Source organism: Adelges cooleyi, unplaced genomic scaffold, assembly GCF_023614345.1.
Source record: "Adelges cooleyi isolate 19-005CV unplaced genomic scaffold, UGA_ACOO_1.1 ACOO_flye_CR_arks_rails_tigmint_CR_PRNA_9, whole genome shotgun sequence".
NCBI lineage: Eukaryota > Metazoa > Arthropoda > Insecta > Hemiptera > Adelgidae > Adelges > Adelges cooleyi.
In genome coordinates, this window is record NW_026096579.1 from 14,586,554 (window position 1) to 14,611,760 (window position 25,207).

At 33.7% G+C, this 25,207-nt stretch overlaps 1 protein-coding gene across 3 annotated transcripts in view; it reads left to right on the forward strand.

Moving 5' to 3' along the window:
* Positions 1-25,207, forward strand: part of LOC126846218 (aryl hydrocarbon receptor protein 1) — a 37,571-nt gene extending 12,364 nt beyond the window's left edge. The window contains exons 2-11 of one of the 3 annotated variants that reach the window (XM_050585472.1): positions 18,277-18,392; positions 18,531-18,620; positions 20,599-20,820; positions 20,897-21,087; positions 21,428-21,534; positions 21,624-21,765; positions 22,014-22,496; positions 22,685-23,022; positions 23,116-23,485; positions 24,691-25,207. In XM_050585472.1, the coding sequence (XP_050441429.1) occupies positions 18,282-18,392; positions 18,531-18,620; positions 20,599-20,820; positions 20,897-21,087; positions 21,428-21,534; positions 21,624-21,765; positions 22,014-22,496; positions 22,685-23,022; positions 23,116-23,485; positions 24,691-24,880 (2,244 nt within the window). In that variant the 5' untranslated portion in view covers positions 18,277-18,281 and the 3' untranslated portion in view covers positions 24,881-25,207. Of the gene's footprint in view, positions 1-18,276; positions 18,393-18,530; positions 18,621-20,598; positions 20,821-20,896; positions 21,088-21,427; positions 21,535-21,623; positions 21,766-22,013; positions 22,497-22,684; positions 23,486-24,690 lie in introns of all 3 variants that reach the window. The other 2 variants (XM_050585473.1, XM_050585471.1) reach the window with 2 other exon arrangements.

Genomic DNA, 25,207 nt, shown 5'->3' on the forward strand with positions numbered 1-25,207 from the left:
CGGTATGAGTTATGGGGTCCGTACCGGCGACGGCGCGTTCCGACCATTATCGAGATTGTATATGAACTTTTGCTTGCGGGGTGAGGTTGGAGGTTGGAGGATAGGGGTGTGTAAAAGGCAAAGCGCTGAAGCGACGGGGGGGGGGGGGGGTTAACAGGCGGCGGCCACCGTACAATATGTACGGGCGCCGTCGTAAATTTAATTTCCATAAACCCGCATAATGTGTACTTGTATCTGTGTATGTGTGTGTGTGTAAAGGTACCCGAACAGTTTTTCCACCCCTATACGGCGGCACGGTGGTGTTTTTTTATTATAATGCGGTCCGCGCTTTACCGAAGGGGGTGTCTTTGACGATTTTCCGGCACCACCACCACCACCACCACGTGTCAAGTGGTGGGACGAGCGGTGCCGCCCGCCAATGGGGCGTCGCCGCGCGGAACGAGGGATCGCGTGCCGCGCGCCGACCGGGGTTATAACATGCGCGCACATGTACCCTACGCTCTATATGTACACAAAATACATATTATATACATGTATATACACCTAAGTACGCTTATAGTGCGGGGTGCGGCCGAGGGCGGCGGAAAAAGGGACGCTAGAAAGTCGCGGTATTGATCAACGAGCGCTCTGTATGTATGTACCTACTTATGTGTGTGTGTGTTTGTGTATATACTATAACTATAACTGCTAACATATTGTATACAATACTACACATACAAACGGTAGGTTGAATATGGTTCCTAACCGTACCGGAATTTTGGATGAGGTCAAGCCCCTCGAAACCGCCCCCCGATTGATTTTATCTAAACGGTCCCACGTATTAAGCAATATAATTCGAATATACTTGTAAATGCTGCGAACAAATTGCAAAAATTATGTATATACCTGTACAAGCAGTAGCCGTTCACCTGCCGGCAAATCGTTAAAAAATGATTTAAAAAACTAAAAAAAAATGTGCGTCGGGATCAATATACAATATACAGGGTGATCCAACTAACGTATAAGACGCTAATTTTCTCTGAAAATATGAATATTTTGAGAATTTTTTTTTTCCTTAGACTTTTAGTAGTACATAATATTTGACTACATTTTTAATATTTTGAAAATTTTCATCACCAATTCTTATAAGCCAAAAAAGGGGATTTTTGGTTTTTATTTACTTGGCAACAAATTATATTTTTAATTTCAAAAATTTGTAGACAAAAAATAAAATGTTAGCGTTTGAATTTCGAATTTTCATTTATCTGTTCATTAGCTATGATTTTGTCAATATACTACATTTCTTCTTAATAATTATCATATTTCTTTGGTTTTCCAAAACCGATAGCACATAAAATTCACATTCATGTTCACATTGTCTTATTGGCGATAACATTCTAACAACTAGGAAGTCACTATAAAAGATTTTTAAATAATGATAGACATACGGTTTTTATTTACAGATTACTTAGATTACAGGTTATTTATTATATCTGATTATGATAAAGAGTACGGTAACACGTCAAATTATTTTCATGTTATGTAATAAAACTACTCGTCTTTGTAGTAACGATTGAAAATATTAAGAAATACAGTAAAAAAAATCAAATCTTTTAATGCTATAACAAATGAACAAATAAATTCAAAATTCAAAATTCAAACGTTAACATATTTTTAAATTTTTTTTCTACAAATTTATGTAGTCAAAAACGTATGTTGCCATTTCAAAAAACCAAAAATCCCCCATTTTGGCTTATAATGATTGGTGATAAAAATGTTCAAAATATTGAAAAAGGTAGTAAAATATGTACCTGAAACGTTAGGCTTACGTTAGTTGGATCGCCCTGTATAGTTTCAAAACAATAATTGTAAAACGTGGTCATCCATCTCTAGGTATAGGTACAGAACTCTTTATTGTCCAGTCCATGTTATTTGTGATTAGTTTGCACGTTTACTGCAATAATGATATTGTCTCAACTCGTTAAGTTTATCTACTAAGATCTACATGGTATGGTCTTATTATGCCTACTATAGGTTAAACAGAATAGGGAATGCGTTTAAAAGGAAGTTTGCGAGTGGCGCCAATAGGGAGAGACCAGATAGGAATGGTTATAGAGCATGTTGAAAGTGAAACAGTAAAACAAGTTAGAAATAGACAGAATAGTGATAAATGAGGTCTCGAACAACAGCAATGCAATTTAGCCAATTGTTATAAAACGGCTAAAAGAACGAATGTGGTGTTATATTATAATGCAAATAATATACTCTAAGAAGCAATATGTAGTTTTAAGGGTTAAATATTACCCATTAATATCGCATAAGTGAAAAGATATGATGTTAAAAAACATAATGCCCATGTTATAAATTATAATTGTTTAAACAGTTGTTCTTTATGCACACTTAATGGTGGTAACCACGTGTTTTTTTTGTACATCTCGGTCTGGATTTTAATATTTATCAAAACCGTCTTAAGAGTCTGCCGCGGACAAAATGCCAAAACTTAACCGGTTTACGGTGGTTAATCGCGGTTCGATAGAGATCCGGTGGTTGTCATACACGGTCGTGTTGGGTTTCCGTTCCGCGTCGCAGAAAAACCAGTCTACAGGCCGGGTATACTTAGAATGAAAAAAAAAGAAATAGAAAAAAATCGCCAAAACCAAAGAGAGATAATCCGTCACAGTGTAAGTAACTCGATCCGATAGTATTACCCAGACTGCCTTGTCTTTACTGTAAAGCCTTTTGCAAACAATTGGTTCTCGTTTCATCGCTTCCCGTCGTCGGCTACTATTATCCATATATAGTAATAATATGGTGATTTCGAATGAATCGTTGCCAATTCGACTTAAAAATTCATAACCGCCGCACACTTGTAAGTAGATAGGCGCCTATTTAAACGAGGAACGATAAAACCGTCCATAAGAAGTGTATTGTGTGAAGCTTTCATAGGTTGAGACGTTAAAAATGTATCCTCCTACAAAAGTGAGCTTTTAACCAAGAATAGTACTTACCTACGTCCCAAACAGATAGAAAAATGTTTTAAAAGAAGTATCTAGTACATATTGTATACATCGAAACATATATATTATATAAAAGTAATAGAAGTTCTGATACACAAAACCGAAGACAAATTAAAGAAAAATTTCAAAGTATAAATATAGTATATTAAAGAAGAAAAAACTAAATCTCAATAAGGACATAAATCCACAATAAAAAAAAGTCTGTTGTAAAAATAAAGTTTTGTAATTTATTTATTATTTTTTTTACAACAAATTTTGACTTCATTGGTTTTTTTTTTAAATTTATAATTTATTGTATTATATCCATGTATTAATATAATTATTAACAAATTATCGTTATTTGTATTACAAATTGGTATTTAAACTAATTTTTAAACTTTTAAACTTATATAAATACAATTTTTGTAATTTTATAATTAGTTAGTAGGTTTAGATATTCCGTGTAAAAGACAACACTATCTTTTATAGGAGTTTACCATCCTCCGTTTTAGGGACTACTTATAATTTATTAAACTCTTATCAATAGTGCATTTAAATTTTGACCAAAATTCACACTGTATACCATCTAATAAACAATTTTAAAAATTGTTCTCTAAAATTACATACGTTTTCCACAATCGGACAATAATTTTCTAAAAATCCGATTTTTAAAAAAGAGAGACTGGTAACTAAACTGCATTACATGTGCCCATATTTAAATAATAAGTTGAAAACACAATTGCCAATAAATGTATTGGTTTTTATGATTCTTTTCACATTAGACAAATGAACATGATTTTTTAATTTTTTTTTTTTGTACCGTTCATTAAACAAGGAACTGCCGCATCAAAGGGCCAACATAAACTTCAATAGTGGCGTATACTTTTATTGACTTCCTAGCTTCTTACTTGCTTAAACGACCGGACTTCCGTTTGCCTGGTATATATTGTACTTTAACGTTTCTTTGCACGTCGGACGTGGCAAAAACAGGCCCCGGGGAGAGAGCAATGTTTTGCCGGCGGACCTGTTCGATACGCTGCAGTATCCGGTGTGCTGTTGACCGCGCGTATTGGCTATATTATGTGTATCGTACACTGCAAATGTAAATGTATACTTACACGGCGTGGGTGTGTGGTCAACACTGCGCATTGTGTGCGTTTTATATGTATACAGTCACAACGGTTATAGCTGTCGTTGTGGACGCGACGAGGGGGTTAAGGGTGCGTTTGTGCGTTCGCTGGACCCGGAACCGCGCGTCGAGCCAGTTGCGTTCAGCCAAACGAGACGGCTAAACATTTCGCCACAATGAAAACGGGCCTGGACGGTGTGTAATGGACCGCGACCGGTGTGGCGGCGGCGGCGCGAGTACTCCACAACAACAACACAAGTCACAAAACGATATCATTATATTGTTGTTGTTGTTGTTATTAGACATTACTGCTATTGCCTATTATTATACCGTTTGCCAAAGAAAAAACAGACCACCCTCTGACATGACAAAACACACGACGCATTTAAATTTTAATGTGAAACGCATCGTGTTTAGGGGACGCCACTCTGACCATTTCTAGAAGAAGTAAAGTAAAGGCAATTTTTTTTGCGAAATCTTAACTTAAAAGTTAAACTGTGGTGTGTAATAATTAGTTCAGTAATTAGGAGGTCTAGTTAGTTGAATTATTTTTATCCTTTCCTCAGATATTTAGATTTGGATGGCACATGTAACTTTCCTGTATGAAAATTGTTGGAAAAGCTGTATCAAGAAAGTCAACTCTTGATGTATGAAACACAATCGATTTTTAGGGGTACTAGTTGCATTGTTAGGCTCACTAAAAGTCTCCCCAAATTGGGCCTATATTGATGCTAACATTTGTTACGACTCAAAATTAACTGTTTATCGTTTAGAATATTCGTCGGTTTGTGTTTTACCCACAATTTTGACTAAACTACCTATTGGTGTAATGACTGTATATAAATATTTTTGATTTCTTCAGTTACAATCGTTTGTACAAAACATTAGATGTCTACAGTTTAAGTTTTAATACGTGTAGCTGAGAAGTTTTGTTGGTTTTACATATTTTATGCGTTTTTTTATATAGAACACTTGATTATATGAAATGTCTATACAAATAATATGCGATAGGTATTTTTTTTTTTAATTTGAAAACCGAAAGCGCTGTTCAAATTTGGTTTTAACATTTTGTATATGATTATTTTTGGCGACAAACGCCCTGTAGTTTTACTAATATTGTGCCTGATTAACTGATTAATTTATTGTTGTTTTGACACCTTCTCTATGACAATATTATAGTATAATTATCAACTACAATATGTGATTCCGGTGGCGACAGCATCGATCAAACCCGTTGGCAAAGCTCTATGGAATTAACGGGGTATGACCAATGGAGAAAAATAAGAAGTAAAGAAATAAGTATTCAAACAACATTCCGTCAACTACCGACATTTGTTGGCTTCGCGGATTTACAAGGTTTCGTTTTGTAATCCTTTGACTGAACATAATAGGGTAGACGGCATCGCGAGAGCGCTCTCTAAGTGGTTGAACACGGGCATTACTATATTATTGCAACCCTGATTGTACTTACTTAATACTTTTACTTACTTAGTACTTGCGTGTAGTCAAATGCCGTCAAGTTTATACCGCACCAGTGGTCGAATGAATTTTGGACGACAGAAAACAATATTATGTATTTTGTTGTCGAATATGCGTTTTTAACACTATATTTGTTGTTTACAAAACAATTCCAAAATGTTCATTAAACTTTAATAGTTTATGATATTATTTTGTTATCGCCCTGTATAAAAGTTTTAAAATAACTGTGTAACACATAGTATATATATATATATATATATAAATATATACAGGATTTCTAAATTTCTTGCCACAGTCATTTTTTCTATAAAATCCTTGTTAACATTTATTTTTTAGTAGTAAAATATTTGTATACCTACATTTAGTGAGAACATTTTTTCGTTTGATATTTAGTTTAAAATAGTACTTTTAAAGGCATTTGTTAAAATTCATATGTACAAGTTAGGACAGAAGGGGAGTGCGATTGAGTAATGTGCGCAGATAAAAATAGTACTACACACCACTCTTCCTCTCATTCTAAACTTTAAACTTAAATTGAAATTTAAAAACAATTATCCAAAAGTGGTTACCGACCAGTCAACATTTTCAGTAAAATATTCTCAAGTAAAAAATAATAATATACAATTTATACGTTTCAAATGTTTATATAAAAACAAATAATTTGAGGGGGGGGGGCGGAGGCTAAAAAGATGAGAATTTGTAAAAAATTGAGATCACATTGTATAAAATCACTAAGAAAACAAATTCAATAACGGTAAACTCTATGAAATATTAAGTGGATCACTTAAAAAAAACCACCCTATATATACACAATACATAGGACATCTGAAATTATTATTTATGAAAGGGGTTTAGTTCAAAAAGTTCAACTAATGGAAAATTAAAAATAACTGATTTTCATATACAATTTTCGTATGGTCTGCAACCACGAAAGAGCATTTTCATGTCTCGTTGAAGTACCGAATAAATTTAGAGTAGTGGTGGAATTATAGTCAATGATATAGTATATTAAGAAGCAGTAACAAACTAGTATATCAAAACATCAAGTTTCTGGTTAATATTGTAGTGTTTAATATCTGGCTTAAAACAATTCATAGAGAATTTGAGCCCTTAAACTATTTTGAATTTATCATTTAGTTCTAATTTGAACGTTGAACGTACAACATATCACTTATCTCTTACCCCTTATCTCCTACCCCCTTTCTCCTACCGCCTGTAACGCTTTTGTAAAGAACGCTTTTTTGGTAACACTTTTTTCGGTTATGTGCCAGAGCTAAGACATGAAAATGTCAAAACATATGTATAAAATAATTTTAATTCTTATGCACTACACTTATTAAATTTGTAAATACCAATTTTTCAAATTAATTTTAAAAAAACTTCAAGAGTTTTAATTGAACGACCCTTTTCAAAAACAAATGAGTTACTTAACTCCTTTCATAAAAAAAAATGACTAAATCATAAACAGGATTGTTTGCAACAGAGTGATGAAAACCAAAACTGCTTTACCAACATAATTTATTATGTCTTTTAAAATATATAAATCATTAATTTTCCTGTTTCCGAAATTTAATTTAATTTAGCTAAATATTTTTTAATTGTCATAATAAAATCAAGTATCAGAACATATTTTTAAAAAAAATAGTTTCAACAAAATTGTGATTTTTTAACTTATCACTTTTCATAAAATGGGAGCCGTTTAGAAAAAACGGAAGCCGAACGGGCTACGTCCAACAATTCATATTATCAGTCATTTGACATGTTTAATTGGCCAAATTTTCTACTAAAGTTGAATCTTAAAGAGACAAAATGTTTAAACTTACAGTATTTGCTTATTTTATAAAGGACACTTAAATTTAGTTCAAATTTCAATTGTTAATTAGAGGGTCAAGACGTTTTGTATTGGACCTATCTATGTCTATAGGATACCATTATAATATACATAGATATATTTGACTATAGATATTAATATTCTAGCGGTATTCTACAAAGTGATTTCGTATAACAACAGATTTATATGGTTTAAGTCCATTCAAACATATAAGAGTAGGCTGATATTCATAATATATATATATATATATATATATATATACATTACAACCAATGTTGTTAGAACAACGTGCGGCTATAATGATAATAGGGTAATCATAATAACAATAATAATAATAATATGTCAATTGCGATACAATTATTTGTGGTGCATATACCTACTATAAGCCGTAAATACACGGTCGGTATTCTTTTTGTACAATTTTTATTCGTTCGTTATTAGTTATTACTATCAACGCCACGGGGGCAACGTTACAATAATCATAATATGTACCTCTACCTATATAATATATATTGTGTGTGTGTGTACAACAACGAAGAAAGTTACTGCAATTAACAAAAAAAGCAATAATGTATAGCCGGTACTATAATATGTATGTATAGTGCTCTGCTGGATATAATGTTTTGTGCGTACAGCTTAGAGATGTATGTATATAATATTTAAAAAAATAATAATAATACTTACCCTACATACAAGTTTCAACCGCCCAGTGTACACATAATATATAAGAAGAGGTAAATTTTATTTTAAGTTTTGGCCCACTAAGTACATTTTTTCAGCGGCTTAGAAAATATCGAAGGTTTCCAGACATAAAAGAAACATTATATTGTAAAAACACAATAAAGCTAAGCAAATTGTAGGTATAGATAGAAAGGATAAATTGGCGGACCATTAATACACATGGCGCCCTATAAACCTCCTTACATATAGGGAAGGAGCTTGGGTAGTTTTGGATATTCCAAAAATACTTTAAAATCTCCCAAATTTCAGTAATCGAACTGGAATGGCCCACGAGGGTTTTTTTTACTTTGTTTTTTAAGGAACCAAGCTTAAACGAGTTTTCACAGGCTAAACTAGTCAAGCTCTGCACAGCTCTGCCCGAGCTTTGGATTTAGATTTTAAAGGAACGTTGTCTTGTAATTTTCATTGAATGAAACGGTAGTACGGTTAGTACATACACGGTATGTTATGTGGTGGAACTGGAGTGTACCTACATAACAAACGGACAGGAATAGAGAGAAATCCTTTAAACGGCCGTATAAATAATAATATGTAATGTACTGGTAGATGTTTTTGAGCCGTCGCCAGGGGTCCTCTGGTATATTATATTATGAGAGCATTCGCGCACGGCTAATTATTAATGAACAACGCAGCGGCATTACAACAGGTTGAGTAGGCGAACGGTGGCTAACATGTATAATAACGTCGGTATATTATGCCCGTGTCCCATATAGTATCCAGGAGCGGACAGACGGCGGTAATAATATTACTTTTTCTTGTCCTGTACACAAACAACACACACACACTTATGTATGTATACCATATAAGAAACGTCATAATAATATGACTAAATACTGCGTGTGTCGACGTATATGCCATATTATATGTGTAGGTATAGCAATGATAATAATATGATATAGGATTTCGCTATCATACGTGTATTGTATGTCGAATGTAGCCATTGGCGCTATGCATTGTATGCTCAGGTAATAATTTGCAATACCGACAGACGTATTGGCAAAGATTTGTAAATGTACATTCTTATTCGAATCATAATTTTTAAAATAATTCAAATAACTATACTACAATTATTTATTTATTTATTTTAAAAATTGTCTTCCTATATTTACTATAGTTTTCCTATATTTTCTAAATGTAGAATATATTAGATTTTTATACGAAATAACATTTTCAAATATAATTACTTGAAAAAATCACTTACAAACCATTTGAATACTTTTTAAAAAAAATTATGCGAATAACTGTCAAATCAAAAAGGGTTCTCGAGTAAAAAGTAATCGACATAACAAAATAATGCGCCTTAAGACTCATATTATAAACTATACTTTTTTTAGTAGAGTTAATACAATCTTCCTCACTAACCTAAACTCATTAGTTGGTCGACTTCCGTTCAATACAACCTGAGTGTTTATTTATTTATTTAAACTGGCTATAAGCCCAATGACACTAATTGATATAGGTATAATATAACAAAATAGTTTTAATATAAAGTTGAGTAGTAAAATATATATTTTCTTAGTGTCAAATATTATTTAAATACAAAAATGGTCGGTCGAGCTAAAGTAAAGAAAAAAAGGAAAATATAATTGGCTTTACTCGAAAAGTTTGTTCTTTGTGTATTCGTAAACAAACTAAAAACTTTCGAAACTCCGCTCAACAAAGGACTGTCGATATTTCGAAGGACAAGCAGAGTATATAATTTACTTGTGAAAAGTTAACAAATTAAACACTGCGTTGTTTTTGTAGAAAAAACAATTACACAAAAAAAAAAATAATGTTGAAATTATTACGTCACTATCAGATTGTATATGTAATTATGTAAATTATTATATTGTGTAAAAACGTTTTAAAATTTGTTTGGCTTTTAGAAAATACATTTTAGTTTTTGGTAGTATTCATTTTTTAATTGTTACTATCTAATTTATAATAAATAAGAACCAAAATTTATATTTGTATGTTATTAGAAATCTTGTACTTCAAACCGGTTGAAAATACTTTCAGTAAATCAGATCTAAATTTTAATGTATCTATATATTACTATACATTTTTAATAAGTTGAATAATAAATAGCAAACTCTCCAGAAATCAAAACAACTTAAGCATGAAACGGCAAAATGTTTTCTCCTATAACTGTTTAAGATATTTTTTATTTTTTTAAGGCCTCATACCGACCAATCATCTTCAAAAATATGCTTCCATCCGTCACGCCAATTCTTTAACTTGACGACGCCATTTAATACTTATAGCAGTGTATATATAGGTATATTATTAAATGTATACATTTCTCGGTGGATGTCAGTTTTCCTGATGCGTTATATAGTAATATATGTACAAGTCTTATGATGTTAGAAAAATACAGCTTCACATCAAAAATATTTTCTATGTTTTGACGCAATTTTACATTCACACCCGTCAACACGTATGGGCTTTACGAAAACTATATATTTAAACATAGGTCTAACGTAAATTAGGTATAGGTAGGTACTACCTATATATACCCACTGGTGTATACAATAAGCCATCTACGTATAATTTACCTGACAGTGGTAATTATTCCAGCAAGCTGACCCTGTCAATTATTATAATACGGTATGTAATTTTTGGGGCATGTGCATTGGCACAAGGGTGCCCTTGTAAAAGTCCTTCGACCGTAACTATCTATATATAGGGGAGAGGTATTTGTTGCGGTGACGGCGGGAGCAGTATAATATACTAATTAAAATACAAGAATAATAATAATATTAAAAAAAAATACCGTGGATATTGCGGCATAACGACAATAATATATTATGCTACAGTCGAATGTACATTTTATTATTTTAATGTTAGGTCGATACAAGTAATAAAAAGCTGGTTTATGATATTCCTACTCGGCCTGGAACACCAAAAAATGTGGCCTATTTTACAACGGCTGCCATCCACTATATTACACTAATAGGTATGATATACAATTAAAAAAATAACTTAAAATTATCGTTCTGTTTTTATCCTATACATTAATATTCTTACTCGTTGCCGTATTGCCCGTGTTATAACATATATTATTGAGCTATGCCGGATTTGCTGTAGTTCCTGGAAAACCCTGGCGCAAAAAAAAAAGCTACTGCGGTTTGCCAGCATATTATCACAGATTAAATAAAAACAGATTACAGATAGAACCAAAAAATGTAAGTAAACTATAATAATCTCTGGTCAGTGTGACCAAAAAATAAAAAAAATTATTCTTCCGTTTTCCAGGGTGGTTAAAGAAATTTGTTCACACATCTGTAATATGTTATTAAAATAGTATAGGTACTATATGTACGTTCGTGGTTATTACCATCCGCCATTGTTATTTGACCACTTATTATCATTATTTCTTATCAGTTTACGTTATTATTGTAAATAGTGTACAATATTTTCGGCACAATTATTTGGCCCTACTACATTAAGTATGAACCATTCAAAAACCGTTATATGAAAATCTATTGTTTTTACAATGAAGTGCACTATTTGGTTTTATTTAATCTGTGATATTATTATGACGTTATACCGGTCGATGGTCGCCGGCGTTCACCCCTAATTCCAAGTACCTAATATTATTAAGCATACGGTTTACTCGGACACAAGTAGTAGGTATAATAATAAAAGTGCAACACACGTGTACGTAATATATAGTGTATATTCATAAATTACTGTTATTATTATATACAGTCAGACGGACATCGCAAAGAGAGAGAGAGAGAGTGGACTGGTCTACAACAGCAGCTGACGTGTGACCGTTTGGGACATGATAGCAGTGGTGGTGGCCGCGGGTAATTACACCTACCGTATATTATATAGGTATATAAGTCTAATGACAGATATAAATCAAACAGCCAGATGTTTTGACGGTAGGCAAAGCCCACTCCTCTCTACACCCCTCCACCGCGATGATGTCATCGCCCTCCCTCCGTTCGTCTTTCTTGCTACGGAAATTAATTACTTAAAATGGTAATTGTTTTTTTTCCCCTATAATAAGTATAGGTTTAAATATATATAGGGTCAAAGCAGGACGCACCACAACAAGAGCAAAAAACTGCTAATAATATATTTATAAGTAATTTAGTCAAGACCAAAAGTGTAAGCCATTAGCCATCGTTTAGGCAAAACCCAAAAGGGACAATTTTGCAGAACGCAGTTTTAACTTTGTCTGTACGCAGTGATATAAGATAGTTACAATTAATAATTAGTAATTATATTTCCTTATAGTGCCTATATTATTTATTTACTATTATTTTAGTTGAACCAAGTAAAATTATGGTTAATACTTAATATATAGGGACACGATAAATGTTTTGTTGGAGTAACTAAATAAAAAGGCGGGCCTACTAAGTGTTAACTTGGTCTAACTATTAATTTTGTTATTCCAACCATATTATAATTTTTTTCAGAGCACTCATACCTATATGAACCTAATTATGATAATAACCTTTAACCTACATTTACTATGACAAATCAGTATATGTTTATCGAATCTTATTAACATTTATTATTATGAACAAAGTAAAGTGTTTAACCTTTTTAGTATAATTAATAATTTCATTATAATATGCGACATGAATATTTATCGAGAAAGTTCTTAAATAATGAAAATGTTCTAAGGTTAAAAAACCATTATCACCATTTGTAAAAACACATTTTACTATCTTATTAATTATGCAGTGCTTACAGTTTATTTAGTTCTGTTAAACATAATTAAATTATCAATTCCTAATTTTCCAATTATTTATTTATGATATTGAAAAAAAGATGTATTGCGAATTAGAATATCAATCTAAAACTACCATTGGCATTTAAAATATGTATAGATATATACACTTTTAAGTAATTAGTTGACATTTGAGATAACCCAAATGTCTTTATTAGTATTCAGATAATACTGCCACTTTCTCATTAGTGAATTAGTAGTACAAAAGGAACAGCTGAAAATGTATAATGAAAATTGTTTGAATTATATTTAAAAAAAACATTTTACTACTGTATTGTCACGGTTTATAATTTATATTTGCTTATTACTATTATAAATAATTTTTTAACTGTTCTTCCATAATGATAATTAGACATACACTTAAACAATTGACTTCTGCGAGGTCAACGCGATAGTTAATTACTATGTTCCATGTAAATGACGTTATACGCTGTATAGATAGATGAACATATTGCCCACCCTTGAAACGCAACTTTTATACTTATAATTAAGTATTCGCCGTCGAATAGTAGATTATTAAACGTCGTATTTCAACACATTTTTTCTGGTAAATAGTAATATTTTAATAAATATTAATCTATAGATATTTTAAGTATAATTGTTATTGGAAATAAACATGCTTGTTATAATTTGTATAATACCGCAAAACAATCCGTTCATTGTGATTTTTAATTTGAATCGATAATACAACTAATTACATTAATGATAGAACATCTAATAAAAAAAAATAACAATTATACTAATGACCGGTTGCACCCTAACTATAGTTAAAAATTGAAAATTAATTGATTAACAATAGTGAAACTATAGGTTTACTGCTTAAATTTTGAATATATTTGTTTCGAACTGTAGGAATTAGCTAAATGAAATAGTTTTTATGTTTACTGATGAAAACCCAAAAGCAATTAGCAAATTATAGCAATGTATATTAACTGTTAGATAAAAAAAATTAAAAGTATACACTATATTCAACGTACCAAAATCTAAAAAACAAATCAACAATATATGATCTGAGTACATTTTTTTCAAGATCAGAGTTATTAGTCGATCATATTTAAGATCCTTTAAGCTTGAGCGTTAGGAATCAAACCTAACTCGTTTATTCTTGTCTTACAAGACAACGGTACTTGTACGGGTAAGAATCATAATAGATACCTACAATATTGTATCTATAATCATAATAATAGGTGTACCTCAAAACAAAAAAACGCTTTTATTACATCAAAACGTAAAGAGTTGTAGGTTGTATAATGATAAATTATTATTAATAGGACCTAGTACCTATATGTTTATAGGCCCCAAGAGGATTAATTATAATACATTATATACAATACTCATAAAACAGTTTTTGCAGTTTTAAATGGGCCGATATCCATTACATATTATTATGTATTATTTAATTTTGTTGATATAGTTTTAGTGTAGTACAAATGGAATAGGGCCCATTTTATGACAATTACAATATATATTTAGTATAACAAATATTACATTACACAAACGAGTACTTTGAGGTTTCTGTATAAAAGCATAAGCGCTTTCGTGTGGGCTATTATAATAAGACGTTGACGTGGACGTTCGCGTATAATATGTACCTATTATAAATATTAAATGTACATTTTCATAATAACAATTATATTATTACTAAAATAGAGTTTATGTGTGTGTATAATTCACGATACGAGGTTCCCACACGTCGATACGCGGACAGCAGCGACGGACGGAGGAGGACTTAAAAAAATAAAAAAATTTTATATAATCTCATGTAAGTCATAAAAATATATTATCAGATATATTATTTTTATTACGATAAACGCGCCGTGCGATCGCAGCTGGATAACGCCGTCCAGGCAATGCTACCACTGATATAATTTTTACAACATAATACACGTCTTCGCCCTCTCAAGGACCATTCAAACACATTCTTTCATTCATCCAATGGGGGGGTTAGCCTATATTGCAATTTATGGACTCTCTAATTTTTATACTATTTTTTGCACTTCTTTGAGTCCATTCGTTTTAATCGCTTATACGTTATAAATGTGTAGATAGTAAACACAGTAAGAATGCGCATACGACATGCGTTAGCTGTACGTTTAGGATGTATTATTATAGGATGTTCAAGATTCAAAATGTATGTAAAAACTTGCTAGAATTGTTTGTAACCAACCGTTTATTATAGCTGAACAATTTCATATTTAAATCTTAGACTGCGTTTGTATATTATACTCTGTTTAAATTCTCTGCACTGTACCACTTAACACGTTTTTACCCAATAAAATATGGTTCTACATAAAAGTTTCAATAAAAAGAGATGTAATGGTATACTTAATTTTCCCAACTATAATTTTAATATTGTTCTTTTATAATTTATGGTTAGAAAAAATAATTATCTTTGTTTGGTTTGCATTAAAATTAGATAAAAAGTAGCGTATTTAGTTGGGGTAGGGGAGAGGGAAGGGTGTATAATGGGGTAGTTTACCGATTAGCTGTTATAGTATATTATATGCCTGGAAAAAATACATAGTTGGTCCAATTATGTAATTTTTTTTTTTTGTGATGTGATGAAGGCTGTACAGTTCAACTCAGACCTATGGCAAGTCTAGATGGAAAATGTGGTTGTGTAAATTATAATATTATATGTTGGTAGCAAAATCTAAGCGTTTGATGTTGATATTAAACATTGTACCGTGTGCAACATTAAGCGCGCGCGTTTAGGGGGTTTAAGGGAGGGGCTGACGGGTGACACAGAACCGTTTATACACACTCGGCCGGCGTGGGGATGATTTGTTTTGACACCAGGTGCCCATGGTAACCGTGCCCGCAAACGGCCCGAGGGATTACCGCATAAGATCGCGTGCGGCCGACGGTCTACCACCGCCCCCACGGCGACAGCCACCGCCAATCAATGATACGCCGCGAAAACCGACCGCGTGTGTACATGATATATGTATATAGTTAGGTATATTCTTGTGTGTAAGTATAATAAAGTTTTATGTTTATTATAACTTATATATATATATATATATATATATATAAACGATGTACATGGTAACATGTGAAAGCAAAGCACGTGCAAGTAGGACGAGGGGTTGCGCGCTCAAAGTGTATTTTTACTTTTCAGAAATCTGACGTTTCATATTTATGTCACTCCAGAAACGGGCTGTAGGGGTAGGACGGCACGCTAAAGGAAAACTTCACCGTTACAGGGGTTGCTCGTACCTACCTACCGTTGGCGGTGTTTGTAACAATATACAATTACCCACGTGTACATAATATGTATACCTGTATATATATATATATACATATGTATACACGGCCGCCGCCTCACGGGCCAAGTTTATGATTCCGGTTTAAACGGAATACGGATTTGATATTATTTTTCGTTTATTATAGTATTATTGTTTATGTACAATAAACGCCCGGTTGATAATATTCATAAATAATATGAAAAAAAATAACGCAGTATATTATATTATGCGATCCGGTCGAGTAACGCTGTGTACACAATAATAAATAATTTTCATTCCGGTTAATTAAAGCGATACCACTGAAAGAAAGACCGTCGTCGTCGGAGTCGTCGCCGCCGCCGTCGGGATAGTAAGAGTGAGAGAGAGAATGATAATAAAAAAAACGGCGGCGACGGGAATAAAAATATATAATAACATAACGTAGAAGGATAAAAGGAAGAAAGAATATGAGATTAAAAAAAATAGGGAGTTATATACACCTGTATATATATATATTTACCGTGAACGTGGTGTGTACAAGAGGCAATAAACTAGGCTCGTTAGCTGTCGTTTTAAGGTGGGGCGCCGATGGGTTACGATTTGTTTGGGATGTAAATAAGCCATCACCAGCGGGCGGCCGATAATTTTTATCATTATTTATGTATTTGTCTTTTCGTTATTTATTTACTATACGGATTTATTGCACACACACACACCGCATGCGCGATTTCCTTTTATTCTAAGACATTTTTTTTCGAGTCGACTTGGCTCTGCGGCCAACAGCAAATAAAAATATAGACTACTAATTTTATACAAAAAAAAAAAAAATCACATAAAATTTACATATTCCCACGCCGAGTTGTCACATTTATTAATATTTGTATATTATTATGAGGTTTTTTGTTGCATTGTTTTTTTAATGCAAATCCTTCATTACAACCGCACGTACAATTTGTAAGCGTTGTGTTAATGTTATTTTTTATCGACCACAATAATAGTGGAAAAAAAACAAAGAAAATCTAATATTTTAAAAATATGAATAATATGTCATAGTATAATTAATATATAACTGAGTATATTCAATCTATGATATAATGTCATATTATGTTAAAGTCACCTGGCTGTGAACACGAATTAGGCACACCGCACAATCGACTAACAAAAAATATTAATCAACAATTTTTTTTTCGAAAATATTATGTAAATATAATCTTTGTTCTCGACGAAAAAAATATTCATTAAATAAATAGCCGTTATCCTCTCAAAACCTAATCAAATTAAAACATAACAACGCCGAACTCGAATAAACATAAAATATATCATCTCAAACCGCATGACGTCCTGACCTTTATTCAATGCCGTCGGCAACGAAAATGATAACTTGGTACAATCATTGAGTATAATATAATATTGTGTTATTATATTGTATTCTCTATGGTATAATTATTTACTACATATTAAACTCTAATAATAATTTGCCATCGTTGTCTGCACCGTAAACACGTTAACGCTAATAAATGGTCTACTCACGTTGAACAAATTATTCAACAGTTATGACCAGAAATGGACACTCTGGAAAACTAAAAAATCACTCTAAAAAATTTGCCAGAACACTTATTATAAAATGTGGTCTTAATCTTAGTACCAAATACCAATATTCGGTTAGTACATATTCACAATTTTGCACTACACTATATATGTATATATTATAGACTTTCAAACGCTACTGTTTGTGTGTACACCAGAAATAAGTATACCAGTTACCAAGTATACACCATGTTCACAGTTAATATTATATAAATAGGTAGCATTTCCATGTTGTACCTATACAAATAATGATAATACCTATACCCAACAAAACCATAGTAATATAATGTCGAGAACAATGCATTCCGTTTGACCGCGTTTAAAAAAGTAAGGTACCCTTCAATAAAAAAACAACCTATTCATAAAAAATAATTATATTTACTCAACGGTAGGTTAGTATGTATCACTTTTCAAAATTAAACGATCATCGCGAAGAGGGTGGTGGTGATTTGCTGTTTGGTTAATATAATAATTAAAGGTCGTTCGAGTGAATCATGACCAGCATTTTTTTTTTTACTACATTCACACTGTCGGATTAATGATTGTATTTATTTTTTATTTTTTATGTGTTAATACAGTCACAATGCACAAGTCCAAAGAAGAACAAGCCAATGTTACCAGCTCCCAGTACCAGCGTTCGCGCACGTGCCCGGAGCCTCATCACTTGCACTTGGACGGAGACATGTTCCTACAAGTACGTTGTAATGATGAATTCTTAAATCGAGCCCAAACAGTGGTTTTGTTAAGTCTTTTACCTGTCAAATGTTTTGGCAAAACCATTGATTTCATATAGCAAAATGACCCTTAACATCCTCTTCTGTTCGTTCCACAGGCGTTAAACGGATTTTTAGTGATGCTCACCTGCGACGGCGAGGTGTTTTTTGCTACGCACACCATAGAAAATTATCTTGGCTTCCATCAAGTAAGTGTATTATATACAATATATTTTACATAATTATGCTCATTTTCAATAGACATACCCTTATTATTAAGCACCCGTTTTCCAGTAAGTTTAACCGCCTGACAATAATTATTATCACCTATATCGCCATGGAATATTTTATACATTTATAACTATGTTGTACATATTTTACTATTCGATTGATTAGCTGTAGGAGTAGGTATATGATAGTGTAATACATTATAGTTCAAACCTTTCAACAGCTGTCATAATATTATACAGATGTACTGCAATGGGATATAAAGCGAAACGAAATACAATATACAATGTATATTAAACCGTATAATAATAAAATACGTTTTTATTGTTTATATCACAATATAATGATGTATTGTAATAATAAAATAATATACTAATTTTTTCGTCGACAAATTAATTGAACATACCTCTATACATATATGGAGTGTACTGAATTCACATCTGCCCGCCGACAATATTTTTGTTAGGGGAGAAATAATATTATTATTGCCAGCTATTAAACGCCATCCAACACTACATATTATACACTGGGTGTGTAATAGAAAGAAGTTGTAAACTGTCAAACTGTATTTTCATTCGTTTGTTAATTGTATAAATCAACAAAACTCTGTAAAATCATCTTATAAGATTATAATATTATATATACAGGTTAATGCAGGGACTGCTTTAAGTTGGACGTAGTGGAGCAAATGCCACACTAGCATTTCGATAACCCTAACTGTAATTTAAAAAAGGAAAATTTACTATTTAAACGTTGTGTATTTCCAGATAGACCAATAATCCTGAAACATAATGTCCATGTTAAGATGGGGAGGATTAAGCAATCATAATAATATATTTATTATCTTCCTGCAACTGTCTTCAGCACTTCAAGTCACACCAGTATAATATTTTGTTCCAAAATCGATAAAAATTACCAGTTTGCTTTCATCCATTATACGAGTACCCGCTACACTATTGTGTGTTAAATTAAAATTTAAATACTGCAAAAATACATAATATTCGTAGATTTCTATGTTATTAAAATGTTTCGAGGCTTGATGAATGGATAAAAAGAATGGAAGCGCAGGCGAAGGGGGGCGGGGGACTTCAGTGGTCAGTGAACTGTGTTTCCTGTATTTTAATTTTATTATACAGGTAATTATATAATTATTATAATACTGGCGGTTTCCAATTTGGACACTTCCGACTGATCGTTCGTATATGCGAGACATCAAATCATTACATGCTTTAGTACTTAATATTTCTAAAATAAGTATTATATTCATAATAATTATTGTATCTAATATTGTACACAATATATATATATATATATATATGTTATTAAAATGTCTGTGGACTATATGGTCACAAAGTATCACTACTCGACTTAAAGCCACTATAATATATTATACACGGAAATAACAGCTATAAATGAATGTGCACACAATGTTAATATGCATGAAACAATGAAATTATTAAAATTAAAATTAATGCTATTAATTTATTATTTAATCATACCTACATATGTATTAATCAGCCTTAAAACATATTATAATAGCGCAAGCGTTATAATTTAAAGAACACAACATTTATTATACACATTAAAACCGTTACTCTTAGTTAGACATTTTTGTTTTATAAATGGCTTGAGATGTGAAAATTAGACAGTTAGGTAGATCCAGAGTAGTAGGCTATGTATATAGAGTTTTCTACACAGAGTTTGCATTAAACAAACCGTAAAACTTAAAATTAGGTCTATATTTTTTTTTCTAACAAATATTTCTCTAAAAAAATTAATATAGGTATTTTGAAAAGTGCTAATTTTAGTATCCCATACCCCCCTCTGATGTCCATGACCAACGCACAACGGTTTTATCGATATTACACATGTGCGGTTTAATGCATTTATTGTATATTTTAATACCGGAAGTGACCTTGATAGCCGTTATAATATATGCATTTGATTTTACTTTCGCAGTCCGACATCGTGCACCAGTCCGTTTACGAGCTAGTGCATTCCGAGGACCGGGAAGAACTGCAGAGACAACTTATGTGGAACTCGGCTTTACCGTCTGAACCAGGATCCCCTTCCCCGTCCATCACTCTGCACGAGGCGTTGCACCCCGACAACGGTCGCCTGCTGCAGCGCAGTTTCACCATCCGCTTCAGGTGTCTTTTGGACAACACATCCGGATTTTTGGTACACAAACAGCTTAAAGAGGCTCAACTCTTCTCGTTATACCTACCTACATACCTACCATAATTGTTGTTTATAGAGACTGGACGTCCGAGGCCGGATCAAAGTCATCCACGGCCAAAACCGCAAGTCGGACGAACCCCCTCCGTTGGGCTTATTTGCATTGTGCACGCCGTTCGGGCCGCCTTCGTTGCTGGAAATCCCGCACAAGGAAGTAATGTTCAAGAGCAAACACAAGCTCGATCTCAGCCTGGTGTCCATGGACCAAAGGTTTGTGCTATAGTGTGCATATGTAGTAACGCTGAGGACTTTTTTCAACTATTTTTAAAACTATAACAAGTATTTTATTAGTTTTACTCAAATAGGCCAATTGATGTCTTAATGTATCTTTGATCAAAATAAATTAATTTATAAATACAGTAATAAACTTACTAGCAGCGGCTAAATTAGCTTCATTATCGAGGTGAAACGCTGGCATTTAAAAGCTTCGGATGAAATGGGAAGAGGGATCTAAACCCTATTACCCCCCCCCCCTAACTACGCCATTGTTTAAAAATAAATTTCCAAAAAGTATGAAAGTATAATACACCGTGTATTCTATTATTTTCAGGGGCAAACTATTATTGGGTTATTGCGATTCCGAACTGGCCAACATGGGAGGATACGACCTGGTCCATTACGACGACTTAGCGTACGTGGCCAGTGCTCACCAAGAACGTAAGTACTCCGATTTGGATCCCCACAAAATATGCTATTATGCGTTTATGTTGAAGTTTCTTTTTTTTTTTTTTTGTATGCACCAACAGTGTTAAAGACCGGTGCTTCGGGAATGATAGCGTACAGAGTGCAAACAAAACAGGGAACGTGGCAATGGTTGCAGACCAGTTCCAGGCTGGTGTACAAAAACTCAAAACCTGATTTCGTGATAGGCACGCATAGGCCGTTGATGTGAGTATATTATATAATTAAATATCTGCTACCTATGGCAATGACGAATTCACCGACACTTAGCTGTTTACCACTCTTATCTGGGTTAGTAAACCCTTAACTATGTTATTGTTCTCCAAAAATACAACATTAGTGTATTTTCCCAATGTATTACCAAAAATATATATACATATTAATACATATACATTAATATATACATATATATTATTATTATAGTTATGTAAGACTTATTCTACCAAATTGTACAGGGAAGAAGAAGGCCGAGATTTGTTGGGCAAACGGACGATGGACTTTAAGGTGAGCTACTTGGACGCCGGCTTGACCAACAGCTACTTTAGTGACTCGGATCAGCTGACGGGCACTCTGCCACCCGCCGCCGTGCCCACTAGTCAACCGCAGCCATCGCAGCCCAGACGCCGGTACAAAACTCACCTACGGGACTTCTTGTCCACGTGCCGTACCAAGCGAAAACTTTCCGCGTCGGCTGCGGCCACGCCGCCGGTGACCGTTGCCGAGTATCCAACGGTACAGGTGCCGTCCGTGCCACCGGTGGCAGCCCCGGCGGACGTGCTCTACACAAATCTCAACACGGCCGCACTCTACTCGACCGCGCCGTACAACGGTACCGCCATGCCGGACAACGGTGCAGGCTACCAAACGAATTACCATCAGACTTTGTACGACACGCGGATACCCTACTTGACGACGACAGACAATCTATTCCAGTACAGGTAGGTATTTCTCATTGAGGAATTAATTTTTCACGAATATCATTTTATTTTATTAATAATTTAATATGTTTATTAATATATTAATTTAATAAACTTTATGTAGTTGTAGTTTTAAAAGTTCATCAATTGTCCATAATAAAACATTCATGCGTAACTCTATTATGAACGCCCGATTTATTATTTTGCAGGCCTTTGGGCAATTATTACACCGAGTACCACACGCCGGCGAGTACGCCGTACATGGGACACGGTTTTTTGGACATTAACCCTAGGGCACCGCCGGTCCAATGCGGCTTACCCACGTATGACCAACTGACCGCGGTGGCCGGAAACAGGGACTGCGACAAGTTGTACGGGTCGCCTCCTGTGTCGATGGAACAACAACACCAGCAACAACAGCAACAGCAGCAGCAGCAGGGGTCGGCGGAGAACGACGTCTCTAAGTGCATGGACCAGGGGACGCCGTACCTGATACCGCTGTGCGACGTCCAGTTCCGGGTGAAGAGTTCCTCGCCGATACCAAACGGTTTGAAAATAGAAGACTCGAAATCCGAGTACGGCATGCAGTCCGATTCGGACGCGCCTAGACAAACGGTACTCATGTGGGGAACGTGTGTAGGGAATTCGTCGACGTCGCCGAACCAATCGCCGGGCGGTAGTGGCGGCAGTGGCGTGGGCAGCGGCAGTAGCGGAGGCGACGGCGGCGACTCGAGGACACCGCCACAGACCAACGGCCATCCGCCGTCGCCGTATCAGCTGCAGCCCAAGAAAATGTCGCCGCCGTCGTCGTCGTCCGACGGGCTCAAGTCTCAACTGCTGACGGAAATGCAGCCCGACACGCCGCCCAGCCCAGCGTACGCCAACCACCATCAGTATCACCACCACCATCACCAGTATCACCAACATCTGACCGGGGGCGCTGAGGTATGGACACCCCCGCACGCGCACCCACCGCACCACTTCTATGCTTATCACCACCACCACCACCAGTGAGTGTCTTTTATCCACGAACTAAGAAACTGTATTAGTATCTTAGTTCGTGCTTTTATTCCAAGCACCGCGCAAAGCGATTGTGTTTTATTTACTTATATCATTAGATTATTATTTTTTTTTTTTATATTTTGCCAATTAAATAAATAGGTACATCTTAGCACAAACCTATCAAAAACCATTTACAGAGGACGGCCATTTTAAGATTAGAGTGTGACCGTTTTGAGATGGCCATTTTCTTAATACAAATTTACTATTATTTAGATATGTTGTCTTGTATAGTTGTATGTTAGTCTTGTTTATTAGGTTTTTGAATTTGATTTCGTGGCATATCGCAGTTTATTGGCTATAACTCTGTTTACTATAATTTTTTTATATTTTCAAAATGTTGACATATAGCGAAATTAATTTGACAATAATTAATAAAAAAAATAGAAATTAATACCTCCCCGCCTGACATCTTCTTCTTGAACTAACTAATTATATTGCCCAGTATAGTGTCTATACAGGTGTTTACATGTTAATCCTTAGCTTTATTGTAGAAATAATTAAAAACGTAGGTTACTCTAGGTCAGAATTTGTTCAATTCAAATTTATTTAACGCTCAAAAATACTATTTCAATATTAACATAACAATATAAATTACTGGTTCCAGTCAGAATAATTGACCTCAAAATTTTGTTTGCCTCTAGTCCTCCGAATTTTAACATCCAGTTCTGTACAGAGCCAGATTTAATGAAATTAGTTCATTGATCCTACAAACATTTGTGTCTACCCCCTCTTAACATTTGTGTCTCAGATCTTACTATTTAAATATGAGCCCGATTAAATATAGTAGATTTATTAAGAGTACCTATGATTATTTAAAAAAAATAATTAACAACTTGCAAGATGCATATATTTTGTAAGTCCTTATAAACATATAATACAACATAGTTAACGTCATTACTATTATTAGCTCGATATAAACTTATAAAAGTATTTATCTATTGTTTGTCATGACAAACAACACTTAATAGAGCATGTTTTTTGATAGAAAAAACCTTTTTTGATTTGTTTTGTTTTTGCCATCGCGCGTTTTTTTTTTTAATTTATACATATTTTTCTTATTAAATAAAACCGTTGTACGTTATACTTAACATAACGTTTTTTTTTATAAGCACACGGTTAAAAAATACTTATTTGTTTTTTTGTCCTTCCACAGCAGCAACACCGACAGCAACAGCAACAGCACGGATGCCTATCACGACTCGCCTTACCACAACAATTATCTGTACAATCACAGTGCTCATCATCATCAACCGGCTGTGCCTCCACAATCGCAATACCCGAGTCCGTCTCCGTCCAGATTAAATCACAGGACTGCAGTCCTCTGCTGTCCATCTCGGAGGTAACCAACACACTGCTCAACCAATGATGATGGTCCAGGCAATCAGGAAATAATAATAAGATTACAAATCATAATATTACAGCTCATTCCGGAATGACTTTTTTTTCCCAAACCATACACATTTAACGTGGAAAAAATAAATGGTTTTTTGAAAAAATTATATAAATTAATATTAAAGTACCGAAACGGTTGAATTTTGACTGGATTAACAATAACTCAATGTAAACGTTCATTCTTACTCACAGTAAGGTACTTAATATTATATTACTGCCAGTTCTAGTCTTGATATTAGTAGCTCCTCACGAAAAAAAAAATATTTAATAAAAAAAAA